At 39.3% G+C, this 12,575-nt stretch overlaps 1 protein-coding gene across 2 annotated transcripts in view; it reads left to right on the forward strand.

Annotated features, from left to right (window-relative positions):
• The window catches only part of LOC144792500 (arylacetamide deacetylase-like), a 197,934-nt gene that overhangs the window by 141,502 nt on the left and 43,857 nt on the right, over positions 1–12,575 (forward strand). For both annotated transcript variants that reach the window (XM_078667548.1, XM_078667549.1), the window contains exons 3-4: positions 9,460–9,529; positions 10,919–11,090. In XM_078667548.1, coding sequence (XP_078523674.1) covers positions 9,460–9,529; positions 10,919–11,090 — 242 coding nt within the window. The remainder of the gene's footprint in view (positions 1–9,459; positions 9,530–10,918; positions 11,091–12,575) is intronic.

Consider the following 12,575-nt stretch of genomic DNA (forward strand, 5'->3'; position numbering starts at 1 on the left):
GGCTTCATTGGGCTACATTGGGCTACATTTGGGCTCCAACATATATATAGGCCAATGTAGCCCAATATATATTTTTCAAAGTTAATTTTCGTAAAAACCACTGGAGCATATATCTTGAGACATAGCAAAGGCACATCGGGCTACCAGTCTCTACAATTTTGCCAAGTTTCGTGGAAATCCATTCAGCCGTTCGAGCTAAAAGTGAGTCCAACAGCCCTATGGAAATGAAGGAAATGAATGGGTAATTTGTAATTAGCAAATAGCTAATCGCAAACTAGGAATGGTAAAGAATCGCTATTTATTCCTTAAAGTTCGCTATTTAGGAAATGCAAAAAACTTTGATGATACATATGGCGGTTCATCTCTAACAAGATAAGAAGCATAGGGATACATTTATGATGACTGGCGCATCACCAGGGATGTGTTAGTCATTCTGTGCCGCTGTTCCGTCACCTATGGTGTGCTGCATTTACAATGCGGCGCATCATGGGGCAAAAACAGCACAGATGCGTGATGTATCTGTGCCGTAAAGGTGGCGCATTGCTGGAGTTGTATCGCAAGTGTGATGAAGCTCCAGCAAGGGTCGGGGGTGCCCCTGTCGCAGGGTTTCTGTTCTCACACAGAACTGTGGACAGAGGATTGGAACCTCGGCGAATTAGGGTGTCCCAAAACTCACGTTAGTAATCAAAAACTCCTTAGCAAGCTAGGTACAGTGTCACATTGGATATAACAAACTCTCAATGTTTAGACAATCCAGAATATGAACTTATAGTACCTCAGGATACGTGGAACTCATGAACAGTCGGTCGTTATATATTTCTTAGAAACCAGAACATGGAGTTAAGAAGAACACATGTGTATTTGAAATGTTTATTTACTAATGCCGTCTTCTCAGGCGTAGTATCTTAGATAATACAAGTACACATATTATCAGTAGCAAAATTACCAGCATAGTTACTAGTACATAAAAAGCGAATGGTGATAGTATGTTAACATGCTGTAAATGAATAAGAGTTAGCAACACTTATAAGCAGCCGCGGGCCGTGGAGGGAGTTACGGTGAGGCAGGGAGGCGGGGAGGGGGAGAAGCAGGGTGGAGAATACAAGTACACATATTATCAGTAGCAAAATTACCAGCATAGTTACTAGTACATAAAAAGCGAATGGTGACAGTATGTTAACATGCTGTAAATGAATAAGAGTTAGCAACACTTATAAGCAGCCGCGGGCCGTGGAGGGAGTTACGGTGGGGCAGGGAGGCGGGGAGGGGGAGGGGCAGGGTAGAGAGGGCTCCACCCTGCTTCTCCCCCTCACCGCCTCCCTGCCTCACCGTAACTCCCTCCACGGCCCGCGGCTGCTTATATCTCACCCTCCCTAATACATATATTATATTATTTGCTAAGAAGGTCTCTTTGTGTTGGTTTAGGGCGTGCCCATACTTTAGTGTCTTAGATTTGAAGGAATCACATCAGCATACACCAGCTCTCTCTTCATGTGAACCGCATCAACTGTTGTGTATGTGTGTTCGGCAAAGCAATATAAAACCCGCCTCATGCCCAGAATTGGTAGAAGTTGCACTTATGTTATGAGTATGAAGTCGTGGAGATCAGACCTCATAACAATTCTGTATCGTGTTGTTCTTGAAACTTTAGCACTCGCTGTACAGATATAGTTTAACAAGCAAAGCAGATAGTAGAGCAATAGCATATTATTCTCATGTAAACCACGATGAACTACTAGGTGGAAAGCTAAAGCAACAACTAAGTGTCGTGTGCAGAAGTTGCAAAAAAGGAAAAATGGCGTTTAAACCGGTAATGAGCCCATGCTAACTTAACACGGTGTAAAGATATCCAGGACCTAGATGACACCTCCCCATGATCCGGAAACGAACTGAATAAGATAATAGAAGTGCCATCTCATGAGAGCAGATTGCAAGTTTATATGTGGACGGTCCGCAAGGTAAAGCATTAAAAACTAGGAAAATTTAATGCTAAAGAAAAATAAAACAGCCAAGTACTTTATCGAGTCTTAAGCCAATAGGCAAGGTAAATAATAAAAACTTGACAAATAAGTCAATGAATTGTCAATGAAATGCTAGTACTCAGCATATCAAACATGAAAAAGGTCTATGACATAACTGTGTATGCAAAATAAGCTGCAACAGCCTCCAATAGGAAGTCACCGTCTTCATCCGAAAACAGTTCAGCCATCCAATTTAAAAGCGGAAAAGAACATACGTGCTCTCCCAGCACCGGATCCTCTATCACCATCAGAGGACAGCTCGGTGGGTTTTCAAGAAAGCTCTGTTCCAAGAAAGACTGTGCTGCCGCCAGTAAATTCCAGGGACCAATTAGTCCATGCATCAATGCCACAGCCATAATCCTTTCGCCAGGACAAACCAACTCGTGAGTAATGATAGGAGTCATCAGCTGATTAAAGTCGACGTCAGGAGAAACCGGTCCGCAGAGACACAAATCAATGGCCCAATCGAAATCACAGGTCAGGCAGTGAAATACAGGCTGGACACAGGTGAAGTAGGAGAATCGAAAAGATAATCCATATGCCGTGCTTAATATCGCCAACGGCATTGTGCCATAATATTCTAGCATGCGATTGCGGAACAGTGTTAGCAGCTGCAGGGTGGGAGGTTGCATAGGAGGGACATCCATATTTAAAAATGTAAAAAAGCACAAGAGCGTCCGCTGGTAATGCAAGTAAAAATGCCAATCGACGAAGCAGAGTGGAGAAAATAGAATGAAAGAAAGCAGGGATGACTCCAAAGATTTTCTCAAATGAAGTCACGAGACCACTGGTAACAACTTTAAAAAAGTGCGCCAGGGCCTTTGTGGAGGATGCGTTAAAGATAGTCCGAACCATCTTGCTGAAATTGAAAGGCAAATCTGAATTGAAAAGGGTCTGCACCTCTGTACGGGTGTTCGCTATGTGAAGCACGAAAGTTTCACGGGCCGAACTCAAGGCCACCTCTCTCTGAGACAAAAGAGCTCTTATTCTTGCCATGCCGTTGAAATCTCTCCCAAGGTTGGTATTTGTGGCCAGATTGAAAACTCCCTATGTTCATGTGTGGGAGGAAATAGAACATTTCTGCAGCAAATAACCCGTTCACTTACTGTTACGATAAAAGGAATACTTTTCATTAACTCAGAACAATCTTCATTATTGAGCATCAAATAACTACCATTTTCCAACAACTTGAACGTGGGGATGATAGCAGGAACTGGCGTGCCTTGCAACACGCAAGCCATATTTGGTCGGTGTTTGTTGCATGAACCGTGTAACTGTAGGTGCCTACACATTAGTGAATGATCTGGCGTCTCAGTGCATTCCTCTCCATTCAGATAAACTTCTTGATCATCTTTGAAACATCTGTATGTGTATGGAAGCGACCAGACCTCATGAAGAAAAGCACTACCTAAAGGTTCATAACGACCTATTGGTATATATTTCATACAATTTGAAAACTTATATAGAGCAAAAGGCAGCGTTATTAAACCGTGGATAAGGCACGTTGCCAAAAAACCCGCAATCCTCTGCTGATGATGTCACTGAGCATGTCATGAATGATGTAATATGTGACATCATCAGCAGTGGATTACGGGTAATAGTATCTCTAGTTTACTCCCCTATAGCTGTCTTTCTTTTAACATAAGTGTCTGTTTCCTTCCCTTATACTTACTGTTTTTGGTTCGCTTCCGGTTCGCGTACCGGCGAGCGAACTGGGAAGCGAACTAAGAGAAATAGAGGTTGGCACAGTTCCAAATATTGTACCAATTTTTTAATAACGGGGAGGTAGTTCTGAAAAGAACTTTTTTTTATTGTTTTTGTTGTTTTATATTTTTTTTATTATTTTTCAGAAAATTGTTTTACTTTTTTTGAATTTTTCTGAACAGTTTTATATTTTTGGGGGTTTTTCTTGGAGGGGGCAATGAAAACGATTCATTGTAAAGGGCTCAACAGGAGCAACAAAACAAAAAAAAAGTATTTATTATTTTGGGCGTTTCGTACAAACTTGCATATGATAGTCAATAGCTCTGTTGATCAGAGTGATGCTTCTTTCTCCGTAGCAAATGAATCCATCGCAAAATACGCAGATGTGTTTTACTTCACCAAATCTCATTTGTATATTTGGCACCATCTCCCTGTCCTCTGGTCCCGTTACTTCCGGTACAACAGATCTTCTGGCCATAATAGGGAGATTATCTAGGTCGTTCCGAAACTGTGCAGCACTGTAGTTGTTAGGATGCCACCTAGTCATATGGCGATGCATTGTGTAGTTTCCGAAACTGTATTTTTTCTCGGTTCCTCTGGACAGTCTATCTTGACATATAAGGCAAGTTACGTATCTTGCATTTACTTTTTTCTGACCTTTGGGAATTTAAAAAAATTGCCAAATGAAGTTTTCTTTCCGGTGAGACGTCCTGGGTTCCTCAGGCAAAAACTGCCTCTCTTCCTGCTCTTCCTCGTCTTCCTCTTCTTCCTCTACTTGCTGAATTATAACTTGAGCAGGTGGTCCACTCTTCCTTGGATGTGGTGGAGGTGGTGGGGAAGCACCAGCTGAAGCTACTAAAGAAGCCATTGCTCAGTGATCACAAAGGGTCTTTCTCTCACAATGATGAAAGTCAGAGTGAGGAAAGAAGGAGGGATTTTCATCATTTGGGAAAAACAAGAGTTCTCAACCAATGAAAAGTGTTCATTTTAGATTATATGACCTAGTCTTACATCATTAGGAAACCAAAAGTGAAATGAACCAATGAAAAGTGTTATTACCAAGTCACATGACTTGCTGTGTTTACGTTAAGCGCTTTGCAGGGCCTCCCGGTTTGCTTCCAGAAACCTGCGCTTTGCGACTCGCTTCGCGTACCAGTTCGCTAACGTAGCACGTCATATGACGTATCACGCGACAACGTGAAACGTCATGCGGACGGGAGGCGTCACGATGTTGTTTTCTAACGCGGCACTTGCGGTAAAGAAACGTTTACCGGCTCGCGGTCTATTTCGCGGCATCAAGGTCAGCTAACGGGAAGCTTCCCGATTCGCGAAGCGGGAACGAAGAAAAAAAAATATTTAAAAAAAAAATTATTCATAAACATATAAAATATATTTTTGGATTTAAAGAAGAATACATTTTACAGCTACAGATATTAGCTGTTAAAAAACCAATGAAATTCACTGAAAAAACCATAGGTTATAGACCATATATAGTTAGGAATTAGCATTTACAAAACCTTGAAAATTCACTGAAAAAACCATAGGTTATAGACCATATATAGTTAGGAATTAGCATTTAGAAAACCTTATTTTACTCACACAAAACCATTGAAATTCCATATATAGTTAGTTGCACTAACTATATATCGCGCACCCGCAATCCACTGCTGATGATGTCACATATTACATCATTCATGACATGGTCAGTGACATCACTGATGACATCACTGATGACATCTCAAATGACATCACTGATGACATCACTGATGACATCTCAAATGACATCACTGATGACATCATGACACACCAATACCAGTTACTACATACGCACTCACTGATTCCTACGTCTACACACACATTCACTCATTCACCCATACAATGACTCATACATACAGTCACTTATTATTACAACACTATCATATGCACTCATACACCTATGCAGACAGTCACACACTGCCACTCATCCATGGAGTTACTCACACACCAAGTCAGTCCTGTAAAGAATCAATCACACTTCCATTTCTTCATCTATACAGTTAAACACAGAACATCATACTTCAGTGACATCACTGATGACATCACTAATGACATCTGAAATGACATCACTGATGACATCTCAAATGACATCACTGATGACATCATGACACACCAATACCAGTTACTACATACGCACTCACTGATTCGTACGTCTACACACACATTCACTCATTCACCCATACAATTACTCATACATACAGTCAGTTATTATTAGAACACTATCATATGCACTCATACACCTAGTCAGTCCTGTGAAGAATCAATCACACTTCGATTTCCTCATCTATAGTTAAACACAGAACACCATACTTTTCACACATATACTAACACATACTTACTCTCTTATACAATCACTGATACAAGTACACATTGATATGCACAGAGTCACACACCTCCCAGCCAGCCACACACACACTCAGTCTTCCATACATCCAGTCATTCTTCAATATGTAAAACGTATTTAAACTTTACAAAAACACACAGACACTAGATGATGTCATCAGTGATGTCATTTGAGATGTCATCAGTGATGTCATCAGTGATGTCACTGACCATGTCATGAATGATGTAATATGTGACATCATCAGCAGTGGATTGCGGGTGCGCGATATATAGTTAGTGCAACTAACTATATATGGAATTTCAATGGTTTTGTGTGAGTAAAATAAGGTTTTCTAAATGCTAATTCCTAACTATATATGGTCTATAACCGATGGTTTTTTCAGTGAATTTTCAAGGTTTTGTAAATGCTAATTCCTAACTATATATGGTCTATAACCTATGGTTTTTTCAGTGAATATATATATATATATATATACATACATATATATATTACTCGAGGAGCCCAATAATTGAATTTCACTTTGAAGCCTGTTATGGGCTTTTTGAATGTGTCAGGAAACTGTAATTAATTTAAGTGTCCCTTAAATGGAGGGGTGGTAGCACGGATAAGGTGCAGCTTTACATTGTGCTTATCTGCCCTATGTTCATTCATCAGTCAATATGACATATTTTTGAGATGATATGGTCACAAATTGTACAAATGGGACTACAAATGACGTGAAGCTAGGTATCTGGGTAAAAAAAGTGTATATCGCTATTACAGTATGCCGCTTAAGGAGAGAATTTAGACCTTAAATATGTCAGCAACAGAGTCTACTGCGGCACATCACAAACATACTCCTCCTATGCCTGATCGAGTATGGAGTATGGGTCGAATCAGGTTTAGATATAACACCATATGCCTGATTTAGAGTGGACAGTGATATATGTTCTTTATTCATCGGAGAGAGCTGCCAAACTGTTAGCAAACTGATAGGAACCACCATGATGGTGGTTGCTCCCAATGACTACAGATGTCTGCAAGACAAATAGACATCTTTAAATGTGGAGGAGTACTTTGCCAATGCAACAGTGCCTTTTTTTTTTCATCGCCCTGACGGAGTACAATCAGATTCTGTAATTTAAGTCAGGCTCTAATTCATAATTCTAGGTCTGATGGAAAAGCTTTCTTCTGATGAAAACTGGTAATAAAAGAATAGAGAAACCCTTGATGTGAACATTTATTTTTCGTCATATGAAAAGAGAATTGAGATTAGCAAAACCTGACTTGGTGTTTTAATTTCTTCAAATATTGATATTGCATGGTGGCAGCCAATGCCTGAAATGTAATGCCAAAAACTATGAATTCCAGGCCAATATATAATTGTGGAGCTACTGTGCTAAAGTCCCAAAATACTGCAGCAATAATCTAGATGCTCCTACCTACATGTCTATGATTTAAAATAAAATAATTTCAGGATGTGAGGGAAATTGTTCTCATGTTCTAAAGTCATTGTTTGAAGAGACATTGGTACAATCACCACAATATTTTTCTCCTGGAGTGTTCAAATTCTCCACATTCCAGACGTAATGGGGAGGAGGTGATCATCCCGTCCTCCACATTGCAGAGGTTATAAAACACCCTTAATTTTCTGATGTTTTCCCAGCATATTACTGGATCTCAAATACCTTTTTAACATCCTACAATTATTTGGAAGAGATGATTAAAATGTGTACTTTAACCCGTGTTTTTTTGCATGTAAACCCTCATCAGAATAGGGGGTAAATGATCATACTAGAATAGTTGGATTTTCTTTGGTTCTGCCTAAGTCAAACAAATTACTTCCAGGCACATATATAAGCTTGGAATGGCAAAAAGAAGTTCATTGGGAAATCTCTCCTGAATCTTTGTAAAATATTTGAAAAATATGGGTTAATATATAAATTGTCTTTGTGCAGCAAAAAACTTGGTCAAATTGGTCATAGTAAAAAATGGAGCGGTAGGGCAGTGACTTCTTAATGTGTAAATTCTAAAAGGCATCTTAGCCCATATTTTTGTGGATTGTGACCAGTTACAAATATGCTGGGATGATATAGCTGTAAAAATAAGTTTAACAATTTCTCATTAAGAACAACTACTCCAAAAAGTTGTTCCATTTAATGATGACTCTAAGGGCCTGATTACAAGTTTGGCGGACAGGTTACTCCATCACAAGCATGACGGATATCCCGTCCACCATATTACGAGTTCTCCAACATGTAATGGAATATAATGGAACTCGTAATACGGCGGACGGGATATCCGTCACGTTTGTGATGGAGTAACCCATCCGCCAAACTCGTAATCAGGCCCTAAATGGGCTGGATGAAAAAAATAGCAGAACATGTGGAGTATGAATGCCATATTGTCTTTAACAAGCATGATTATCAACCTAGAATAGGAAACTTGATAACTGAGATGTTCCAAATATCCTTGGTAGAGCAAATAAGGCAGTTCAGGTGTGAAGACATATACAAATATATTCAAATGGGGAGGCCAACTATGGAATTGTATGTGAAAGTGCTCAAATGTTCTTTTACACATTTGAGCCTTAGATGGTCTGATTGTTTAATCTTGCCCAATACAGAAGATATAAAAGAGCTTTATAGGAGTCTGTGATATGTTTAACATTCTCAGATTTTGTATTAACTGACAATTTTCATATACAAGTTAGCCTAATTTATGTTTTTTGTTGTATTTGAAGGTGACAAAGATATTTTTAATTTTGCAGGCTTCTGTTTGATTTTTTGCAAAAAATCTGAAACATACGTGAAGGTTGAAAAGCTCCAGTGCAGTTGGACTTTAGTGTGAAAATTAGGAATTTCGCAAGTATAATTTTGCGCTAATAAAATTTGTTTTATATCGCTCTTGAGGCAAAGCCAATCCAAATATTAACTTTAATTCAAAATGCCCGTGGGTGGCAAAGGAGATATGGTTCCAGACTACTAGCAAGAGAAGGCTAAACTTGTCATGCACATGCAAAAAATCTCTCTGTTTCATGGACGAGAATAAAAACCATAAAGTGGGATCTCGGAAAGGAAACTACAAACAACAGTGGGACAGGAAGCTTTATGGGACTACACTCTTAAAAAAATAACTTTGCAAAAGTAACTTTGCACAACCTTAATTATTTGACAATTTATTTAACTGTGTCTAGTTTATATATCACTTACCTCACAAAACCATATAATTGTGTTACTATCATAATTAACTGTATAACTTTAAATAGCAATATTTAAATAATCGTAATATAAAGGCATTGTTTCGAACGTGCATCATTGTTTTAAAACCTTCCAGTTAAGCATTTTTCTTATGATTTACCTTATTGAATTGCAGCCATGAAGCCATGCGATCTTCTCATGAGATGGGTTGCGCACAGGCTGAACACAGTAGCTGTGTCAGTTGAGTAAGTATTTTGTTTTTGATGTTTTCAAAATGTGTTTTATTATGATACAAACTGTGGCTTTCCAACTAATTACTTAAACGTATGACTCGTGCACTGCACTCACTATTAAAATGTGCCAGTTCAAGACTCGCAGTTGTGGCTCCTCTACTAAAGCGGAGGAGCGTTGCCCCACTGCCTTGAAGCAGTAAAAGAAAGGAAAAAATAAAATGATAATAACATAATGTTATTATCATTTTTTTTGCCCTCCTATTGCGGCATGACTTTTTACAAAACTGCTGATTTCGAATGTATGCGGACAACTCTTGGTGATACTTTCACATTGTGACTTTACAAAAGGATTGAAAATATAACACCAATGTATTTGATTGCTATGCTCCAAATGACTAATTAACACATTTTTCATACACATTGAACTATAATTACAAAACAAAAAAGGTTAGATTTGATGTCTTTCTTAGACATAGCTTTCTCAGATTGTTGGAGGCTGAGAGGGAGGAGGAGGTACTTAGAAATCCACTTGTCAGAAGGATATATGGTATATTAATTTGTCCATCTATTGAACCCTATTTGATGTATGTTACCAAACCATTCCATCGCTTTCTGCTGGTGAGATTCCGGTTTAACCTCATTCACCTCACGCTGGGTATATTCCCTAAGTGTGGGAAACCAGAAGATGCCCCACCCTGCTCCTGTGACAGTTTTTCAGTTCAGGACACACTCCATTTGGTAATGTTTTGTGAGCGCTACTTGGAGGTGCGTAAAACATTTCTAAAACCAATCCTGGGGGAAATTGGTTTTGTACAAGTCAGGCCCGCCCTTATGCACCTACAAATGCTTAGTTCTGTTCGGGTCACGTACAGTGTAGCTAGCTTAATGGTGGCCGCAGCTCGAATAAACAAAAGAAGACCCCCCCTAACTGTATTCGCCCTGGAGGGTCTATCGTGGTCCATGGTTATAAATTGTTATACTGTATGATGTTTTTTATACTGCCCGGTAAGCCATTGAAGAAGGTCCCTTTTTAATATTTTTTGAAAATAATTTTTAAATTTTGATATCAAATATGACGTATTTTAATCAATGTAATTTTGTGTATATATATGAATTTCTAGAATTGATTGTGTACTGTCATTTTATATCTTTATTGCGCGGAGGATTGTCTTTCTTGTACTGTTTCTTTTATGATTTTTATTAATCGAAATAAAGAATTTTTGACTGACTGATGTCTTTTTGTCAGAAAGGAATGACAACAACTATAAATTTAAAAAAGCCATCTGAATTTCTGCCATCTATTACTTCATTTGAGCTTGGGGTTACATAACCACACATGGAACTGTGTGGTATCTTGTAGTCTACCGAAGAGATTGAATTAACACATTATTTCTCTTGCAGCTACCGGTTAGCACCCGCTCATCATTTTCCAGCACCATTTGAAGATGCATATGCTGTTACAAAGTATTTTCTCCAAAAAGGAATTCTGCACCTGTACAACGTTGATCCAGAAAGAATTTGCGTGTCAGGGGACAGTGCTGGTGGAAACTTGGCTGCTGCTGTGACACAGCAGGTATGAGATTGTCACTTGTAAGAGAAAAGTATTCTTATGTTGTAATAGAGCCAATTACACACTGCAATAACTGACATGGTTTGCAACAGTATGTACCCTCCTTTTGTGTACCTGGTGCAGATTAGAACTGTTCCCAGAAATAGAAGCACAATTATGTCTACAATGACATGAGTTAACTTTTTGATTGAACTAAAGGGAAAACTCTAAAGTCCACATTACATGAAATATGGTAATTCCGTTTGGCCATAAACATAATAATGGTGGCTGAATCAGTATTACGAACTTGAAGAAATATTTCACATCTGAGGGTCTTCCCTGTGGGGATCTTAGCAGGAAGAAACTGGTGAAATACACAAGGGGGGAAAGCACTAGAAGTGGGAAGTGAGAAGAGCATGTAGGAATTCAAGTGCAAACCCATTTTCTACAAAAATTCCCAGTTCTCATTTCCAATATACCAGACACCTAAGATCAGTCAGAATACTACTTGCACAAAGCCATTGAATACGCAGTACCACATCCACCTGACATTTTTCTCCTACCTTGCTTCCAAAGCCTGGAAAAAACTGCCTAAGCATATCAGAGCCATCTCCTCAGTTCTTCTGCAAGAAACTGAAGATAAGGCTCTTTGACTGGCCTCGGCCCAGGCTTGGCCTTTGCTACTCCTGCTTTCAGCACCAAGAAACCCTTCGGGGTGAGTTGTGCTCTATACAAATAAACACATAACATTACATAACAGAGGCTCAGAGTTACCTCGAATTCTGCACCTCAGATTGACCAAATCCCTTCATATTGGAATTTATGGCTGCTCGGTTACCAAGGTGGTGTGATGCCTTAAGAGTTGCACGTGTGTTGGAAAGAGAACTATTGAGACTGAAAGTGGTGGTGCCCTCACAAATGTGCGATATTAAGCAGGTAGTCTATGGACATCTGGGTTCTTAAGGCACTTACTAAAGACATCTGTCATGATGGTTGTGGCTACAAACTGCACCCACAAGCACATCACTGGCCTGTCTTTGGAATGTGGCATGGATTCAATCCTACAGAGGATTACAGCCTTTCGCTGCACCTCTACATGGTAGGGTGATTAATTCTGGAGGGCTACTAGACACTTTTTACTTTCTCAGGAAAGATGGCCAGATGGTCAAATTTCTGTACGCCACTTTTTTGGTGGTGCACACTTAATACTTCCAGAAGGACCACTGTGCATCGGGCACCTGTGTCACTGTTATAGGGTAGATGCATGGGAAAACATGACCGTCATTTTAAAGAGTCTGTTCACTATCCATACATTATGAAACACCCACTCTATTATGAACATCCACTGCATTTGCTCCTCCACATAGAGTATCGCAGAAGAGAAAGCACAACTATTTTCATCCCTTCTGTACTATGTATGTATTTCAGGAGCAATAAATCAACCTGTGTTGTTTACAAGTAAGACTGAGTTAAATGTTTTTCATGCACACAAAATGCAGAAATTTCAGA

Source organism: Lissotriton helveticus, chromosome 11, assembly GCF_964261635.1.
Source record: "Lissotriton helveticus chromosome 11, aLisHel1.1, whole genome shotgun sequence".
NCBI classification, from domain to species: Eukaryota; Metazoa; Chordata; class Amphibia; order Caudata; family Salamandridae; genus Lissotriton; species Lissotriton helveticus.